Source organism: Pelobates fuscus, chromosome 7, assembly GCF_036172605.1.
Source record: "Pelobates fuscus isolate aPelFus1 chromosome 7, aPelFus1.pri, whole genome shotgun sequence".
In the NCBI taxonomy this organism is placed as follows: domain Eukaryota; kingdom Metazoa; phylum Chordata; class Amphibia; order Anura; family Pelobatidae; genus Pelobates; species Pelobates fuscus.
In genome coordinates, this window is record NC_086323.1 from 2,077,176 (window position 1) to 2,098,583 (window position 21,408).

Genomic DNA, 21,408 nt, shown 5'->3' on the forward strand with positions numbered 1-21,408 from the left:
AAATGATTTTATCATGTGATTACACTTTATTTTATTAATCATTGTAATTGTCATTTGCAGGGTATATATGCTGGGAAACAGAGGATACATTACTTTGTATTGCACACTAAATGAATAGTTCATTGAAAGCCGGTCTATGTTCTCTAATTTTACCGGGAGACTCAAACTCACGAAAGTGCAAGATCTGAGTATATTCACTCACCTTCCAGGGTCTGATTGTAGGGAGCGTTTGCCCCTGCCACACACTCTGTCCATATCTGGGACTGCTCGTCATAAGACATAACAAACAGAAAGTCACAGGAAGATGCAATCGCACTGTAGTTATAACAGCGTAAGTCCACACAGTCAGGTGACCACGCCACGTCAAATGTTACCTAGAAAAACACACAAATATTAGACCACGACAGGATCAGAGAGAGAGACACCACACCACGTCACTAGAGCACTAGCCATGTCAAATGAGAAACACACAGACTTTACCTTGCCAATCAGTGAATTATGGTGAAATGAATACAGACATGAATTTGTCTGGAATTTAAAATTCTAATTTGAGGCCAAAATAGAACTAGAAAAATTATCTGTTAACTTTGAATTTTACACTAAAATCGCTAAATTAAACACTATTTTAAATTCACAACAACTGACCTTAGTGTATAATCTTTTGAACTACAAAAAAATGTTAGTCCAGAAAATCAGAGTTTGTCTCTAGTTCAGAGGGGAAGAGTGGGGAAGAGTGGAGATAAAACAGTAAGAGAATAACCTGAGAACAAGCCGAGGTCAAAAGGTATTCAGAAAATGACAGAAAAAGCTGGTTTTACCTGAGACCCAGGAATTTCTCTGTGAAACGCGTCTGTTGTCTCCATGACCAGTGCAGTTAATGCGTAATATTGCGGCGATCCTTTGAAGATCGGCTGCTCAATGTCCAGATTAATTCCATCCATGAATTGATGCTTTGCCAGATTTACCTTCTCCGTGATCCAAGCCGTTCTGTTATCTGGGTCAACCATGTCCGTAATACGAACATCACCTAGAACAGACCAAAATGTGTACGATCAAAACAGCTTTAAAGTTAATTTATACCTGGTGACTTGTAAGCCTGTCTAGAGAAGTAGGACTTGAAAACGGATTTTATTGACATTATTGTAAAGTGTTTCATAAGCCTGCTATTGAGCTCCACCATTTATTCATCAGTTTATTAGCAAGCAACACAAACAAAGAGTAAGAACAATGTCTGCTTCACAACCTCTTGTGATATATAGAGAGAATACAACTACACACAATTTCCATTATTAAACAGCATATGCTACATTTCATGATTGTATTTCAGCGTCTCAAATGGTGCGAGGAGAGACTGAGAGCATTACTGAGTTTTTTTAAGGATGCGATAACAGCCAGCATCATTAGAGATGCTGTAACGTAACTCCCCGTACTCGGACCGAGTACCTTCCATTGATGGACGCTTCCTAGCTTGCGCCAAGGACCACAAGCACCATACCGGACACCACAACCACCGCAGACTCCACAACCGCCGTAGCTTAACTGGTAGTCTCGCCTTCGTTCTTCCACCCTGAATCAGCTTCTGTCTTCCAGGACCGTGTGGGAAATACCTCTTCCTTCCACCCTGTATGAACCTCTGACATCCAGGACTGTGTGGGGAAAACCTCTCCTCCAGGAGAGCGTATCAGGAACAGCTCTTGGAAGAGCTAAGTGATTAAAGCTCAAGGGAGTATGCAGGGCATAGCAATCCCCAGTGTGATTATAGCAGTTCCCTCCAATCACGAGACAAGATTACGTGTTGAGGGTCAAGAAAATCTGTTTACTTGGCACCAGAGGGCCTTCTTTTATGCAGGTTTTCCTTACACAGGACCACCCACAGGGATTTTCAGAACAACCAATAAAAACATTACAACACATACAATAAAGTAAACCACCCCCATTCATCCCAGCAGAAATCCTCCCCTCTGCCTGTGATACAATCATCTCAACACAATAGACTAACTTAATTATCACAGGCAGAAAATATACAGTTTTTACACATACACTGTAGCTTTAAAACCACATGTCCAATCTTTATAAAAACCACATATTATTAATCAGCATCCTTTAAATATAAACACTCAAAAATCATAAAAATCCTTCCAGTAAATGAAAAGTTAGTCGGAAGTCCATTGTGAACGACTGCAAGCACATTTTCCTGCCCAAAACAGTTCCATAGATTTGGGCTGTGCGGTCAGTCTATTTTACACTGAAAAAATGACCCATTTGAACGTGCATTCGAATCTTCAAATGGGACTTAGTCTCCAGCCGCAGTGTCAAAGTGGGGAAGAAGGTACGGGTCAGCGGTGTTCGTCTAAATGTGTAGCTGATTTCTGTTCCATAGAGTGGCACACATCGCTGACCGCGTTCGACTAAATTAAAATGGCCGCCACCACTTGTTCATTTGCACGAACTGTGGCCACCCAGCGGTCGGTAATTTACCTACAGCAGGCTCCCCAGCCTGGGAGGTATATTGCCTGCACACTTCCACTTCTGGGTGGTCCGCCTGTGTGGTACTTGATTCAGTAAGCCCCATTTACTGAACCAAGTGGGAAACAGCCATGCCCAAGTCATTTTCATAGTCTGGGGACTCTGGGGACACCGTCTTAAAGGGGCATTGTTCCGATTTTCACCATGCCCCAAAAATGTGCTTAAAGAGCCAGCACCAGTCCCATAAAAGTCCATAGGCCCAAATAGCATTTTTAAAGGGCCATACACCCCAGGGCCGTAGTCACAAGGGAGGAGGCTGGCAAGCAGGCCTCTCCAGGACCAAGTATTGAAGGGCACTTCATCACAGATGCTTATAGCTGGCTGCTGTATGTGAACATTATACCCGCATACAGACAAGTTTAGGATTAAACTACTGTGACAAACATTGTATTGCTGTTTCTACAACTGTAGGAAACATGACAACATAAAAAATATAATGCAAAATATCCAAAATATCTGTCTCAATTCCACGTGAGACACGGAATACCGAGGAACTGAGAGAAAGGCAGAACAGAGGAGACCTCCTACAGGACATCCCTCTGCTCTCCACCCATAGCAACCACTGCGCATGTTACTCTCTAGCCGGCGCTGCTAGTGGTGGATAGGAAATATAAGAGGTGAGTAACGGGACGCCATCTGTTCAGACCTTGGGATGCTGTTGATTAAACCATTGTGTCGGCGTCATGGAGGAAGTTTGTCCGGTTTGGGGAAGTGTCTCGACACAGGGCAATTCAGTGAGGAGCAGAGGAGGAGAGCGGGCAGACTGGAGGTGGATGTTAGAGAAGTGAATAACTGTAGGAATGGCAACGTTTTCATTGCAGGGTTTAAATGCCTCTAGTGGCTGAAACATGCAACGCTTTGCCTACTGGAAAGCATTGGATTGGCTGAGATCATATACAAGGTAAGTAAAACTGCATTCTATCTCGTTACAATGGGGGCCGAAGACCTAGACATTTCACATTTGTATTCCTAATGCTATAGTGTTCTTTTAATCATTGGAGATTATGATTATCCAGATACTGACTGGGATAGAGGTACTTCGGAGGAACAGGTTTCTTAACCTATAAAATGACACTATCATCTCTCAGTTAGTAGAAGCACCAACTATAATGGATTTTAGTCTGGATCTAATTAGAATATTGTTAAATGCTGGAGGGGGCAGCCCACAGCTTACCAGGAGTTGCAGAACACAATCTACAGCACTAAAAAAAGACTGCATGACCATCAGCTAATCATAGGGTGATGGTCAAAAAAAACATTGAGCAAGTCGCTGGCCCGGTCACCGAGATATACGAGCTTTGCTCCAGCAGAGTCAGCAACCTGCACCATCCAAGATGGCGCCACATACTAGCCATTAAAGAAGATTTAGGGAGTACACGGATGGCAAAGTCCACCACAGACACTGCACTTAACACTCTGCAGAAGATATATGGAGAACTGGGCGTGCAGATGGCATTGTTAGAGGCTACCAGAGCGTCTCCCACACTGAGCTTTGAGGGTTCACAGCTGTCCTTTTGTAGGGATCTCTCCAGGTACACCATAACGTGGAGGCAGTCGCTGCGAGCTTCTACAAAGCTGCTTCGGGATGCCAAGATCTCAAAGAAAATGGGGCCGTCCTGTTAGCAGAGAAGGACGGCAAGACGTTCCTACTAGGGCACCGGCCCTTCTTCAAGCACTGTGGTTACTGGTGGAGTCACTTCCTCTGCAAGAACGCAAGCCTTGGGCGGTTGGCGCAATTTCATTTGTTCAGAGACAAGCCTTGGCTGGGCCTGTGGACCCTCCAGCTTGAACCAGTGCAAACTGACATTTGTTTTATGTTTTATTAAATATTGCATGTGGTTTGTCTACCCACTCTGGCTCCGTTGGCTATTCTGTATAGCTCCTGCTCTGTTGTCGTCCCATTAATTGTGTGAGTTTAAACATTTTGGAAGCTGTCCAGTATTGTTTTGGGGATTTCAATTGGTAAAGTTCAAAAGTAAAACAGTATTTGGGGCAGAACCATCATTTTTACAGAGTTTATACATCCTAATCAGGATGTGCCCCTGTTCTCCCATTTGTTAATAGTGTCTTGTAATATAGTTATCAATTTTATATGATTAAATTGTAACATCGTGTGTTTGGAGGTAGTAATTTGTATTCCTAAATATTGTAGAGTCTGTTTCCACCAGTCGAATTTATACACCTGCATTAATTGTTTGATCATTTTGGGCATATTTATCAGCTTGTCCTGTGTTTTAGTTACATTATTTTTGTAATAGGAAGTTTTTCCATCTAGAGTCGCCATAAGAGCAGGGAGGGAGGACTCTGGGTTCGTCAGCAGGAGCAGGACATCATCCGCGAACAATGCTATTTTTTGTTCGCCTGCGGATGTCGTGAGCCCCGTTATGTGGTTGTTCATTTGAATGTGTTTTACTAGGGGTTCGAGGGCTAAAATAAAAATCAGAGGGGAAAGTGGGCCTTGCTGGGTGCCATTAGAGAGTGGGAAACTTTTAGATGTGAATCCAGTGTTCATTATTTTTGCCGAGGGGACTGAATATAGAGTAAGGACTGTTTGTATGAATTTTTCAGGAAGGCCGAATTTCCGTAACACAGAGGTCATATAGTCCCAATGCAGGCGATCGAAGGCCTTCTCTGCGTCTAGAGCGAGTAATAGCCCCAATGACCCATCTCGTTTCATCAACTCTAGGAGATCTAAAAATATCCTGGTATTATCTCCCGCTTGGCGTCCAGGCACAAACTCCACCTGCTCTGTAGAGATCAAAGAGGTTAGCAGCGGTTTTAGCCTGTTGGCCAATATTTTGGCCAATAATTTTGTGTTCCCATTTAACCCCTTAAGGACCAAACTTCTGGAATAAAAGGGAATAATGACATGTCTCACGTGTCATGTGTCCTTAAGGGGTTAATAGGGAGATTGGGCGGTAGCTTTCGCATTTGGATGTGGACTTACCAGGTTTCTGGATGGTAATGAGATTTGCCTGCAACATTTCACTAGGGATAGTGCCTGTTCTCATTATATCGTTGAAGAGTAGCATTAAGTGGGGAGTTAAGATCTGTCCAAACGTACTAAAAGTAGGAGTTGGGAAAGCTGTCAGGCCCTGGTGCTTTGTGTTTTGGTAAAATTCAGATTGCCTGAATGATCTCTTCCTCTGAAAAGGGGTTATTTAAAGCTTATGCTTTGCCAGGGTTCAGGTATGGCAGTTGTATGTCACTAAGATATTTAGCTATACCCTCCAGGGATGGTTGCATAACTGAGGGGTCAGACTTTAGGTTGTGGAGCTTTACATAAAAAGATGCAAATTCATGCAACATATGTGTCGGATTATGTATTGTTAAGCTGTCAGACCTTGTGATAGACGTGATCTTAGATTGGTTATAGCCATTTTTTTAGTTAGGCAGCTAACATCTTCCCTGCTCTATTCCCCTGCGAGTAGTAGGCATGTTTCAATTTATGTAGGTGCCTCTCCATGATAAGGATGTGCGTGTTGATCTGAGTTGTGTTAGTGTGTGGGTCGGGTGTTGTTTATGTTCGGCCTCTAACTTTGTCAGTGTCTCCATTAGCGTGCGGTGCTCTTGCATATTATGTTGTGTAAGACCCGCTTAGGGGGGTCTGCCTTGACGTTGGCAGGCGGGCATCCCTCCAATGGCCATTGGAGCAACTAAATGACCTCCATTTGTCTAAATATACATAGGGATTAAGGAGAAAGCGCAAGTAACATTTTCTTTTCTAAGACTTGCACCAGTCTGGATCATCAGTCCACGTAGCACCGCTTTGTGAGCCAACCAGGTATTGACTATAGATGTTGTCGTATGTGGATTGTGTTCAAAATATGAAGAGTATCTTCTAATTTGTCCCTAATGTCACGTTTGTTGAGTATGGACTCTGATAAATCCAGGAATAGCGAGATCAGTTTATATGCCTCTGGGAGATCTTATTTGCGGTGAGCTTGTAGCAGTGCTTCCTTAACATGGAAGTAATGCAGTTTCACCACTATGTCTCGTGGGATCTCCGCCGACAGATTCTTGGGCTTAAGCACCCTGTGAGTCCGATACATTAGGAAATCAGTGGCTGGTGTCGCAGGCAGTAGTGTTTTGTATAGATCTTGTAGGAAGGCCTGGAGTGAGTCCTGTGTGACTGTTTCAGGTACTTCCTTTATATGGAGGTTGCTACAGCGGGTACGGTCTTCCATGTCCGCCATCTTCTCCATAATGAACTGATGTTCTGCCTCCATCTTTGCCATTCTTTCCACCATGTCGTTGTTCACTTCACAGAGTTCATCAGTACGGGCTTCTCTGGCGTCCTTGCTCCCACTTCATGTAACTCCCTGCGGAATTCTTCCATGATTTTTTTTATAGTCTCCATTTAAGAAGGACCTGAGACTTTGCAGCATCTCTGCTAACCTGCGTTCAGTAACTGGCTGATCCTAGCCATACACGCAAGCTGTGTCTGTATCAGAACCTGCGTCTGAAAGCTGTGCCGGAGATCGTGGTCCGCCTCCATCTTGGGTACAGACCTGGGCCTGTCTTTTTTGCCCTGCTTGAAGAAATCTGCAGACTTATAGGCTTTTGGAGGGGCTCTGACCCGTTGCCGGATACGTGACTATTACAGGCGTAAGTGTAGGTACTTGTACTGTGGTTTAGTATGTCCGTTTAAGACGTTTTGGGCAAGCCTGTCATGGAGCTCTCACTCCATGCAGCCTTTCGACAGAACTGGAAGTCCCGCCCCCATCATAAACATAATTTAAAATGCCACGACTTTGTTAACCACCAGATGCCCCTACCATCCACCAGGTTCTGAGCCACCACCGAACTCCAAATCTACCAAAGTTTGTAACAAACCATTTCAACTAACTTAACCAGAAGCCTAACTGCCCTATTCTATTTGAACTAACCCAGAGCTGGTTTGTTCTCAAACTTTCAGCTCCCTAGCCCTGCCCCTGTGACAAAAATGCAGAAACCAAGCACCTACAGACACCCAACTACAAAGGGAGGGAGGAACACATTAGGCCAGGGAAGCGGATTAAAAGTACCTTTTTCTAAAATTGGATAATTGATGCCTATTTATGCTAGGATAGCCCCTTACAATCCAACTCCCAATACCTGGGGGCCTTCTCCCTATGCCTGCCATCTGTAACGGATCACCTGGCACCCCGACTGGGTACCTCCATTGAAGGATGCTCCTAGCGCTTACAGAGGGCTCCAAGCGCTCCGCAGACACCACAACCACCGCAGACCCCACAAACCGCCGCAGCTTGGTTGGGGTCTCGCCGTCTCCTACCCACCCCGGACCTACGATAAGGCTCCAGGTTCCAGTGGGTGAACCTCTCCTCCAAGAGAGTGAAGCAGGAATAGGCTCTTAAAAGAGCTTAGAAGTGATTATCCAAGTGAGCATGCAGAGCATAGCAATCCCTTGTAGTGATATAGCGATTCCCCCAATAAGAGACAGGACTCTAGATTGAGGGTAAAAGAAGAACTCATGTTTAATGGCAGGTACTCTGCTTTTATGCAGTGCTCCCCTGCAAGGGAGACGCCCACAGGCAATTAGGCATTAACCAATCACATATCGGTTACATCCCACAGATTCCCTCCCCTCTGCTTGGGAGATAATGGAGTTTCTTACTGTATCTACGCAATTATCTCCAAGCTAAAAACGTATACTTTTTATAACTTTAAAATTATACATTCAATCTTCATAAAAAACACATATTAATAATCAGCATACTTTACTTACACACATATCCAAAATTCAGCCAATTACATCCAGGGGTTAAAGAGTTAGCTGGAAGTCCTTTATGACCGACCGCAAGTACATTTTCATGCCCAAAACAGTTCCATGGATTTGGGCTGTGCGGTCGGTCTATTTTACAACGAGAAAATGACTAAGTCTCATTCGAACGAGTGTTCGAATCTTCGAATGGGACTTAGTCTCCAGCCGCAGTATCCAAGTGGAGGAGAAGGTACGGGTCAGCGGTGTTCGTGCAATTGGGTAGCCGCAAACAGTTCCATAGATTTGGCTGCACACACCGCTGACCGCGTTCGCATAAGTTAAAATGGCCGCCGCCACGTGTTCGTTTGTTGAACGGCGGCCACTTCGACGACTTCGGCACTTCGACTGCATTCGAAGTGCCAGTTTAAAAGTTGTAACACTGCTCCCATGTATTTAAAGGGACAGGAACAGCATACAAAAATCCATTATGCCCAAATGTAGTTCGTAAAGGGCAATACATCCCAGGGCCATAGTCGCAGGGCAGGAGGCTGGCAAACAGGCCCCTCCAAAAACCAGTGGCGTGGTTACTTTCGCCACATATCTCCCCTTTGGGGTGGGAAGACTAACCAGACACCTGACCTTCTGTTGGTCAGTGCCTACATTAGTCGATCCACCAACCCACAATAAACCAGTGCCAGAGCAGCCCCCCCACAACAACAAAGTGCAAGAGCAGCCCCCCACAACAAACAGTTACTGCACCTGGGTATTTCGCTGTGGTGATGGGGCAACACGCTGTGGGGACTTGAGGGGCAGAGGCCAGCGGCGCTCTGCCCTGATGCCAGCGCTTCTGCTGGGGTGAAGGGAGTGCAGGCCAGTCCTGTAACAAGGGGGTCGGTAGGGCAGAGGCCAGCGGCGCTCTGCCCGGATGCCAGCTCTTCTGCTGGGATAGCCTGCAGGACCTCAGGCTCTGGACAAGGGACAAAGGTAGGGCAGATGCCGACTGCACTCTGCCCATCTGCCAGCTCTTCTGCTGGGGTACTGGGAACATAGTCCGGCTCAGTAGCCAGGGGAACATGGGAGTCAGTGGGGGTTATCATCTCCTCTGTTAACCCTGGGGCCAAGTTAGGAGTTAGATGGGGACGGGAATTCGTACTTACCCCCTCCTCCTGGTGTCCCAGTGAGGGTAGTTGGGGATCTGGACAGGCTGTCCAGCATCCCTGTAGGTCAGGCACAGAGACCACGGTCCCATCTGCGCCGTCTGGGAGATTGGTGTCTCCCCTTGTTGGGGTAAGCTACCCCTGGGGAGAGAGGGGGCTGTGCTCCTCTCCCTGAAACACAGGCTGCCGCTGGAGAGGGAGACTGCCTGTCTCCACTCCCATAACATTGTACTGCTGCTGGAGAGAGAGAGACCAACTGTCTCTGCTCCCTGTAGGACACACTGCTGCTGGGGGGGGGGGGGAGGATGACACCTTAGGCCCCCTGGACTTCACACTGCCGCTGGGGAGGAAGGACGGCACCTTCGGCTCCCCTGTACCACACACTGCCGCTGGGGAGGAAGGACGGCACCTTTGGCTCCCTGTACAACACACTGCCGCTGGGGAGGAAGGACGGCACCTTCGGCTCCCTGTACAACACACTGCCGCTGGGGAGGAAGGACGGCACCTTCGCTCCCTGTACAACACACTGCCGCTGGGGAGGAAGGACAGCACCTTCGGCTCCCTGTACCACACACTGCTGCTGGGGAGGAAGGACGGCACCTTCGGCTCCCTGTAACTCGCACTGCAGCTGGGAAAGAAGGACGCCACCTTCGTCTCCCTGGGGCACCAACTGCCACTGGAGATTGGGTGTCCATATCCTCAAGCTCCACAGTCTTTGCTCAAAGGCCATTGCCGCACTTTTCTCGGCACTCAACTGGCGCATTACTTGGGTGACCACCTAGTTTAAAGGGTCTAGGCCATAGCAGACCAACCGCCTCTTTACCTCCTCAATGTAAGCGTCGTCCTCGTAACGACGTATCAGGTTGAGGTGCTCTTTGCAGGGTTCTATCCATGCTCGCTCCATGCTGCCATAGGTAGGGATGCTGCACGGTAGCTAGCTCTATCCCTCTAGTTGTAACTCCACACGTTACCGGTGTCTCCGAGTTGCTTCTCCTCGCACTAGGACGCCATCCCACCGCTGCCACCACTGTAACGCCACTTAACCGCCACTTAACCCTTGGTCACCTCTCCAACTACCGAACGGTCGGCCACCCGGCTGAGAGCGTGTGCCATCAATTGATCACCCAAGGAGTTGCGGTTAACCGCAGGCTAATTGACGGTCCCAGTATATATCCGTTCGTGCCTTATCTATCGATGGTTAAACTACCGAAAGAGGCACGAACGGGGACCACCTTTAATCTGGCGTGTGGCATCAATTAGAACATAGAACGTTGCGGTTAACCGCAGGCTAAGTGCCCCTTCACGGAGGGCTAACTTCGGATACCGAACAGCGATCACCTCCAGGCAGAGAGCGGGGATTCGGGCACAACTCTGCCCGTTATTAGTTCCACGAGTTGACGCCGAGGTCCCGCTGCCTATTGTTGCACCTAAAAACATGGCCGCCATTTTCAGCCTGCGACCCAAATACACGAACAGACTTTCTTTCAACGGAATACAGCAACGGGTTTGTGGGTTTGAGTCGCTTTTCAGTGGATTAGTGCACACGGACCAGAGCTATAAAAGGAGTTGTGAAAGTACCGAAGTATCTATGAAACAGTTAGAGTTATGTATTTTTAATGTGTTTTCTGTGTGGAAAATAAACGTGGATTTTGGGCGCTTGGAGATAATTGTATTACTGTAACCGTTGGATTCATTATCTCCAAGCTGGGCGGTATCAAATTCAAATGATACATTGTATTCTCATTGGTTGATGCCTTGTGTTATCCCTGTATCCCATGAGGTCCAGAGGGGGCTGTCCCTGGACCTGAGATTTTGCATAAATACCGATTCCTGTGTGCCATTAAAATCAGTTCTTGTTTGACCTTCAAATCGCAGCCTCGACTCGTTTTGTGGGGAAAGAGTATCCTAGCTGTAAAATAGCTAGTGGGATTGTTCTACACTTACAGGATCCTTCTGGATATCGAGACAAAGCAGCTTCTCTCTCTCTCTAAACTGGGATCCAGACTTTCCAAGCGGTCCAGCTTCCAGCTAGCCTGGGAGTAACCGTAACATTTGGTGCTCCCTTTTTGTGGAACACTCTGGCAGACACCGTCTGACCCATTTTCAGGGTAGACTAAGGCTGTCCAGATGGCTGGTTATGCTGGGCTGAGGTCTGTTTGTCTGGACAACCCATCGGCGTTGCCATTTTGTTTCCCAGGTCTGTAGGTAATGGTGAAGTTAAAAGGTTGTAACGATAAACTCCACCGTAACAGTCTGCCATTATCCCCAGAGACCCGGTTTAGCCACACCAACGGGTTATGGTCTGTAACCAGAGTGAACTCTTGTCCATACAAATAGGGAGTCAATTTCTTTAGTGCCCACACCAGAGCCAAACACTCCTTTTCTACCGCTGCATAGATGACTTCGCATGGCAGGAGCTTACGACTGATGTAGGACGTGGAACGTCGCAGACATCACACCCTTTGTGCCCAAAGGAACGTTGCCGAGAGCTGCAGACCTACCGACCTGAGCCGAGCAGATATCCACCTCTATAACATGTCATAATGTACTTTGCAGTATGCACTACAACACCCAGTTGAAGGCCTACTAGGCCCATAGCATATACCAGTTCCTAAGCACAACTGCGGGACTTTTCCATTCTGATAGACACATGTTACAGCGTTTATGTTCCTCTTAAATTGCCTCTGTTTAGAAGATACAATCTCAACCTGGCTCTGTAAGCGGACAGCTAATGATATGACCTAAGCGACATCCACCCCCCCCCCATCCCCTCTAACCCAGTCAATGTTGGGTCCCAGCTTACTTGACGATAGCCCTCACTGCGAGGAAGGCGAACCACCTGACAGTCAGGGACCGATCATAAAGCAAGCAAATGGCCATGGGTAACCACAGGCCACATTATCTAAACGTCTCCGACTCCCGACGCACTTATCCTAAGTTAAGCATGTCACCCCACATCCTTTGGCAGGGTACATCAAGCATCCCACCCAAACCCCCCTTGACATTACCACAGAACTTTCTCCACACAGGCTAGGGGGATTAACCTAACATGACTCATAAAATTAAAATTGGGTTGATGTAGCACCTGTGCAACTTTGAATACCATAATAATTCTCACATATGTAACTTGTTATATACTATTCTTTTGTGCACATGTTGTACCTTGAGTTCTTCGCTTGCAAACCATCAAAAAAAAACAAAAAACGTATTCCATCAAATGAGGAGACGAATGTAACTTCAAGTAGAACGCCAAATTACTTACTTATATTCACCTCAGTTATTCATTGTTTTGGGTTCAACTTGGATGGACACATGGTTTTAGCATGAGCCCTAAAGCATATGGAGCACACGTGTAGTAATCTGCAGGCACTGTAACTGCAAACTCCTGCATTAAAGTTATTACAGACTTGTGCATTGCCTAGGTAGACTATGGGACGTCCAAGCTTATCTTCTAAGCCGCGCTGCTCAGGCTTGTTAGACCCACCTGATTGGTTTGATAATGAGAAGGGATTAGCTTCTCAGGGGCACAAATTGGTGGTATGGGAAGTGGCTGAGCAGACAGCACAAGGCGGACAGGCCTGCAATATGTCTGCAAAAGAGTTCTGTGTCCAACAGGCTCCAGTCATGGCGGATGTTAAACTGGGCCAGGGTTGCTGCTGCTTTTGCCGACACAGACTTGTGGAAGTCGTAAAACATAAAACCACTATACTTGTGGCCCAAGTCCAGCACTTTGTGCAAGTATAAATCTAGTTCCTCCCGGTGTTGTGGATAAACAGAGCACACAACATCTCTGTAAATGCCGACGGCTAGGACAAACTCGGGTATGGTTAGTTTTCTGTTAAGACGTGGGTCTCTAGCCTTCATAACGACAGCCAAATCACCGTAATTGTATGTTCTATTTTCCACAATATCTTGGGAAGCAATTAGCAATGAGACCAGATTAACATCTTTACCATCTAAAATATCCTTACGGAGAGCTGGGGGGGACCATGTGTGCTGGGGTGATTACGTGAGTGGGGGGGTGAAAGGTGAGGCAGGGGGCCTACCCTGTAAGTTAGAAGGTGTGATTGCTTGTGCAGGTCCTATGGGAGGAGGATCTATGCCAGCCGGGTTGGCATTTTCCAATTTAGTCAGTCTATCATTAATAGACCAGATTAACATCTTTACAAGATGGTGTTTAGAGTCCCTTGTATGTCTGAGTTGTGCCCCTGTGAGCTGGAACCCAGCCCAGGATCCTCAGGATGTGCTGTGAGCAGTTTGAAGAGTTTTGCCTTCCTTGCTGTAGTTGGGAAGGGAATTCCCCTCTGGCACAATTCAGCCGAGATCCTGGGGATAGTCCAGGATCTTAAAGAGCCTGGCGTGGAGGATTCTTGGAATTCCCTGGGGGTACCATGCCTAATGGGAGTATTAGGTCTAGCGGGTGTGCTGGGGGGGATAATTCTTCTCCTATGTTGGCTTCCTGGGACATACTGTAAAAAACAACAACACAACAACAACGGTCTGATTAATGACACCGCTGAACTATGTAGAACTGGCTGGCTAACTAGTGCCGAAGCGAAAAACAAACCAAAAAAAAAAAAACAGGTGACAGGTGAGGCCCTGCTAGTTGCCAAGCGGTAAGTGAGAGGCTCTGTAGCGGAGAGGTAGTACAATCCACAGTATCTCCGCTGGGTAATAGGCACAGCATAAAATAATCCAGGCAAATAAATACAGCATACAATAATCCCGGTAGCGGTGTAAGAATCCTTCCCTCCCAAGAATTAGACGACACATAGGCTGGGAGTCAACTGAGCTTTTAATCACAGGTCACAGTATTTATGGGATTCCCCATGCAAGGGGTTTCCCTACTGACATTACAGGGGTTGTACAGTAGGGGACTACATGGGGAACTTAAACTGAAATTTCTCCCATCATGCACTGCTGTACGAGAGGAATACTCCCACTAGAATATACAGTTAAGTGGATTATCCCTCCGTACAGCAGAACCAATATTTCACATGAAAATGCATAACTTTTACATTATTCATTGTATTTAAACGAATGGACGTTTGGTAGATAGCTGGGGTCTGAGCGCACATTTCGTGAAAGTACCACTCAGATCCCAGCATAAACAACCGAACACCACACGAAACAAACATTACTTTCAAGTTACATGCAAACTACCGATTGACCTTAAGGAAACACATTACCGAAGGACCGGGGCTCCCGAATGGGTTTTAGTTCCAGGCGCTCGACAACCAAATACCGCTGGGCTAACAAAGGATCCAAGATGGCCGACCGCCATGTGGTCGATAGCCGAACGGCGGCCACCCTGAATCCCTCTGATTACTGATTGCAACAATGTTGCAATCCTTAATGGGAGCCACACGACCTCCTGTGTGTGGTCTCCCTTCGGTAGTGTCACGGTAATATACCCCAACACGCAGGAATAGTACAGATAGTCAGGAGACAAGAAACCAGGGTTCGTCTTACCGGACCTTAGAATGGCCGGACTTGACGAGAATAAGCAAGACAGAGTCTAGAACAAGCCGAGGTCAAGGGAACAGAGAGACAGCGAAACGTAGAACAAGCCGAGGACTGGTACACAGAGGACAAAACAGCGGATAAGCGAGCAAGGATAAAGAGAGAGCGGAGTCAGGAACAAAGCCAAGGTCAAGCACCAAAAAACCAACTGAACGATACAAGCACTAAAGGGAAACTGGACAGAAACCACGATAGGGCAATGAGTAAGGGAAACAGGTGAGTATAAATACCCTAAGGTTCACTTTGATTGGCCCCTGTCATATCCACGCCCCCAAAACGTGAGTGTATGGGGAATGTGGCCTGACAGGGGCCAATGGGAGACTGATTCTAATTTAGTCTCCCACTGTCCCTTTAAGAGCGCGCCCGAGACGCGCGGCGCGCTCTTAGTGTCGGGCGGGACACGTGACCGCTTCTCGCGGTCACTGCCCGCCTGACTGATCTTATTGTAGGCTGAGCCGCGCGCGGCTCGTGCAGGAGCAGGACCGCGCGCGGCGAGAAGAGAGGACCCCAGCCGGCCCCTGGAGAGGGCAAGTACCGCTACAGTACCCCCCCCTGAAGACACGCCCACCGGGCGGGGAGGAGCAGGCCTGGCAGGAAAACGAGCGTGGAAAGAACGCACAAGGCGAGGAGCGTGAACAGCGTCAGCGGAAATCCAACTGCGTTCCTCAGACCCATAGCCCTTCCAATGTACCAGATATTGGAGGCGACCCCGAAGCAAACGAGAGTCAATTACAGCCGCCACTTCAAACTCCTCATGGCCCTCCACAGAAACCGGAGGAGGAGGAGGGACATGCCGAGTATAACGGTTGCACAGGAGGGGTTTTAACAAGGAGGTATGAAACACGTTAGGAATGCGTAAATTTTTAGGAAGATCCAATGCATACGAGACAGGATTAACCACATGCAAGATACGAAAAGGACCAATAAAACGAGGGGCCAACTTCATAGAAGGCACGCGAAGACGAATATTGCGAGTAGAAAGCCAAACCCGGTCTCCCACAGCATAGGAAGGAGCCGCCCTGCGATGCTTGTCTGCCTGAACCTTCTGGCGAGCAGCTGAGGCCACCAAAGAACACTGAACCTGCTCCCAAGTATTACGTAGACTAGCCAAATGTTCTTCCAGAGCTGGCATGCCCTGTAAGGAGAATGCAGCTGGAAGAACCACGGGATGCCGGCCATAAACAACGTAAAAAGGGCTGTTAGCGGAGGATTCATGAGCAGCATTATTACGAGCAAACTCAGCCCAAGGAAGAAGGTCAGCCCAATTGTTCTGATGGTGGGACACGAAACAACGAAGAAACTGCTCTAGAGATTGGTTGGCACGTTCAGCAGCTCCATTAGACTGGGGGTGGTAGGCTGAAGAAAACGAGAGGGAGATACCCATCTCTGTACAAAACGATCTCCAGAATCTGGAGATAAACTGGCTACCCCTATCGGACATGATCGAAGTGGGAATACCATGCAACCGAAACACCTCCCTGGCAAAGATAGAGGCAAGTTCCCTGGATGATGGCAATTTGACAAGAGACACAAAATGAGCCATCTTAGAAAAACGATCCACAATCATCAGGATGACAGTTTTACCATTAGAGGGAGGTAATTCAACAATGAAATCCATGGATATATTGGACCACGGTCTCTCGGGTATGGGCAACGGATGTAACAACCCACAAGGAACTCTGTGGGAGGACTTCATACTGGCACAAGTGCTACAGGCATTAACGTAATCGGTGACGTCCTTGCGCAAGGAAGCCCACCAGAAATATCTAGAAACTGCTGAAAATGTCTTAGAAATACCAGGGTGTCCAGCAGTTCTAGTGTCATGATATAATGACAAGATGTCTCGTCTCTCCGGTATATCAACAAATAGCTTATCAGCAGGCCTCTCCCCAGGAGCCAAGTATTGTTTAGCCTGAATAGCTTGTAAGAGAGAAGACAAAATGGAAAGAACAGTAGTCGCTATGATTCTGTCAGGCGGAATGACAGGGGTAACATCGACCTCGAGTTTGTCAGTAGTCTCGAATTGTCTGGACAGAGCGTCAGCTTTAGTATTACGATCACCCGGTCTGTATGTGATTATGTAATTAAAACGAGACAAAAACAGAGACCACCTAACCTGCCTAGAAGACAATCTTTTAGCTTCACTAAGGTAAGAGAGGTTTTTGTGATCCGTTAAAATGAGGATGGGATCCCTAGTACCCTCTAGCAGATGTCTCCATTCCTTGAGCGCCAAAATGATAGCAAGGAGTTCACGATTGCCTACATCATAATTCCTCTCTGCTTTGGACATCTGTCTGGAAAAGAAGCCACAAGGGTGTAACGGCTTTTCAGGTGAATCTCTTTGAGACAAGACAGCACCTACCCCTATCTCAGAAGCATCAACTTCAAGAATAAAGGGCAGTGAAGGGACAGGATGCTGTAAAACAGGAGCAGAGGCAAATGTAGCCTTCAAGAATTCAAAGGCCTCGAGTGCTTCTGGTTTCCAGACATGAGTATTACCATCCTTCTTGGTCATTCTGGTTATAGGCGCAACAATGGCAGAAAACCCTTTAATAAAACGCCTATAATAATTAGAGAACCCCAGAAAACGCTGAATGGCTTTCAACCCCTGGGGTAGAGGCCATTCCATAATGGCAGACAGTTTCTTGGGATCCATACGAAAACCCTTGGCCGAGATTATATAACCCAAGAATTGGACTTCAGATTGATCAAATGAACATTTTTCGAGTTTGCAATAGAGACCGTTAACCAGAAGAGTTCTCAACACTAATTTAACATGCATGTGATGAGTCTGTAAATCAGTGGAATAAATCAATATGTCGTCCAAGTATACTATAACGAATGTATGTATAAATTGACGTAGGACATCATTAATAAATTCCTGAAAAACTGCTGGGGCGTTACAAAGACCAAAGGGCATCACAGTGTACTCGTAGTGGCCACTCCTGGTATTGAAAGCGGTCTTCCACTCGTGATACTTTTTGATACGTATGAGATTGTAAGCACCCCTAAGGTCCAATTTAGTAAAAACTGTGGCCTGTTTAAGCCTATCAAATAGTTCTGTGATCAAAGGTATGGGGTACGCATTTTTGACGGTGATTTTATTTAGGCCCCTATAGTCAATACAAGGCCTTAATTCGCCATCCTTCTTAGATACAAAGAAGAAACCCGCCCCTGCCGGGGAAGAGGATCTTCTTATAAATCCCTTCTCTAGAGATTCCTTAATATATTCCTCCATAACCAGATTCTCCTGAGGAGATAAAGGATATATTCTCCCTTTGGGAGGCATCGTGCCAGGTAATAAATTAATTGCACAATCGTAAGGCCTGTGAGGTGGCAATCTTTCAGCCTCCCTTTTATCAAAAACAGACTTAAGAGACAGGTACTGAGAGGGTATGACCGTAGGCACGGGAGGAATATTAGTAGAATTCAAAGGGGTGACTTTAACAATACAAGACTCTTGGCAAGAATCACTCCAAGAAACTATTTGTCCTGACTCCCAATCAATGGTGGGATTATGAGTACGTAACCAAGGATACCCTAACACGAGGTGAGAGGAAGGAGAAGTAATGATCTGAAACCGAATGGTCTCAGAGTGTAACACCCCTGTAGACATATGTAGTGGAACAGTTTCATGTGTGATAACTGGAGAGCATAATGGTCTACCATCTATGGCCTCAACGGCCAAGGGTGTCTCCTTCTCTCTGGTGGGTATGTTATTCTCCTTGACAAAACTGGAATCAATAAAGTTTTCGGCCGCTCCGGAATCAATCAGGGCTAGTATATTCCCTGCTATGCAGTTACTATCAAGGTGCAGGGAAACAGGAAGAAGTAATTTATTAAGAGGCAAATGTGAGGACTGTGATGTCACACCCAAGGCCAGTCCTCTATACGGTCTTAGGTGCGATAGTTTCCCGGACGCACGGGACATTCTTGTCTCATATGACCCCTCCTACCACAATAAAGACAAAGTCCCTCCTTTCTCCTATAAAGCTTTTCTGCGTCAGTAAGTTTAGCAACCCCTAACTGCATAGGTTCCTCCTCAGAACCTTTAGATCCCTCGGGAGTCTCAGCTCTAGGGGAGTTAAAGGGAACAAAATGTCTATTTCTGGACCTGGTATATAACCTGTCACGGATCCTGTTATCTATATCGATAAGATAGTCAATCAGGTCCTCCAGGGGTACAGGGAGGTCCTTAGCTGCTACCTCATCCAAGATAGTTTCAGACAGACCTTCCATAAATGCAGTAGTAAGGCCATTATTAGTCCAATCTACCTGTGAGGCAAGGGTCCGGAACTGAATAGCATAATCGGCTACAGATTTAGATCCTTGCTTTATTCTCATTAATGCCCTGGCAGCATTTTTTGACCTTTTAGTCGTGTCAAATGTTCTACGGAACGCTGTGAGGAAGCTATTGAAGTCGTGTACCATAGGCCCATTAGCCTTCCAAATAGGATTTGCCCATTCTAGTGCCTTATCCGTAAGCTGGTGCATAAGAAAACCCACCTTAGATCTATCAGTGGGAAATGAACGTGGGTACATTTCAAAGTGGAATTCCACTTGATTAAGGAATCCCCTACATGTCTTAGCGTCCCCTCCATACCTAGGTGGCGGGGTTAGATGTGCAGAAGCATTAGGCATATTAGCTGTGTCCGGTATAGGGTTTACAGGAGGCGTAGGTACAGGTACCGGAGCTGATCTGGATAACAGTGTCTGGATGGCTTGAGCCATTTGATCCATACGGTGATCCTGTTCTGCGAATCTAGCCTCATGAGTGGCCATCTGTTGACCTAAACCTGCGGGGTCCATGGCCCTATCGTAATGTCACGGTAATATACCCCAACACGCAGGAATAGTACAGATAGTCAGGAGACAAGAAACCAGGGTTCGTCTTACCGGACCTTAGAATGGCCGGACTTGACGAGAATAAGCAAGACAGAGTCTAGAACAAGCCGAGGTCAAGGGAACAGAGAGACAGCGAAACGTAGAACAAGCCGAGGACTGGTACACAGAGGACAAAACAGCGGATAAGCGAGCAAGGATAAAGAGAGAGCGGAGTCAGGAACAAAGCCAAGGTCAAGCACCAAAAAAACAACTGAACGATACAAGCACTAAAGGGAAACTGGACAGAAACCACGATAGGGCAATGAGTAAGGGAAACAGGTGAGTATAAATACCCTAAGGTTCACTTTGATTGGCCCCTGTCATATCCACGCCCCCAAAACGTGAGTGTATGGGGAATGTGGCCTGACAGGGGCCAATGGGAGACTGATTCTAATATAGTCTCCCACTGTCCCTTTAAGAGCGCGCCCGAGACGCGCGGCGCGCTCTTAGTGTCGGGCGGGACACGTGACCGCTTCTCGCGGTCACTGCCCGCCTGACTGATCTTATTGTAGGCTGAGCCGCGCGCGGCTCGTGCAGGAGCAGGACCGCGCGCGGCGAGAAGAGAGGACCCCGGCCGGCCCCTGGAGAGGGTAAGTACCGCTACAGGTAGTTTGTTCGTTTCACGAACAGTGTTGAAATTCACTGTTCGTGAAACTATTGTATGAATGCTGGTGGCTTTCATGCCGCCAGCATACGATCGCTATTGCTTCGCATGTAATACACTATGAAGAAATACACTTGGTTCTTAAAGCTATAGTCACACATTTCAGAAAATACAGTCTTAAGTGGCTAGTTTTGCCACAGGCTCTATCTATGATTTGGGCGTGGGCCTCTCAGTGACAGTAAAAGATCCAAAAACGTGTGGCCGTGACAGGTGAGGCCCTGACTATAAACCCAATAGGTGAATGAATGGCTCTAACTGTGACTTGGGCAAAGGGGCGAAAAAGTGTTGAGATTGGGGAGTTGGCCTCGTGGGACCAGTTATGCCGTACGACTAAGGCCAGTACCTAGACTTTGCCAGTACCTAGACAACCAAGTTGCGGTTCTTGTGACCAAAAGATCCCTATGAGACCTACACCATAAAATAAAAAGGAGAGAGGGAAAGGAAGGAGGGAGAGAGAAGAGGGAAGGGAAGAGGAGAAGGAGAAAAAGAAAATGTATCATCTAGATTTAGTATAGTGGAGTTCTTGATATATTGCTGATAGTATTGTATCCTTAAGCCCTGAGTGAGCTGGATAGTCCAGATATAGTTACTATATTCCCCTGAAAGGTAATCCGTGAAGGTGTCGTGCTATAAAGCGTGGTAGTATCTGATGGATAAAGGAATGAAAGGTATTTTTTGAATCTGGACGTTTGACAGATAGGGAGTTTGACAGATAGGGAGTTTGGATAACGTATAAAAGAGTTGTCGAGTAGAGCCGTGGCCTAACGAGGCAAGGTGGGAAATCAAGCCCCCGTATCCTGATGACCCCATTATGGATAAAGTGAGGCCTTGTAGAGGCAATTAGTAGAGCGATGTGAACGAAAAGTTTGTTTTTTTGGGGGGGGGGGGTTTGTACCTGATAGAAACAGGAGACAATAATGAACCAATAGCCCGGCTTATGGTAGAATGAC

The 21,408-nt window shown here is 46.9% G+C and overlaps 1 protein-coding gene across 1 annotated transcript in view; it reads right to left on the minus strand.

Annotated features, from left to right (window-relative positions):
* Positions 1-21,408, minus strand: part of CTBS (chitobiase) — an 89,676-nt gene that overhangs the window by 45,647 nt on the left and 22,621 nt on the right. Inside the window, exons 3-4 of the mRNA XM_063427627.1 lie at positions 819-1,027; positions 203-374 (exon numbers count right to left, since the gene is read on the minus strand). Of these exons, the coding sequence (XP_063283697.1) occupies positions 203-374; positions 819-1,027 (381 nt within the window). The remainder of the gene's footprint in view (positions 1-202; positions 375-818; positions 1,028-21,408) is intronic.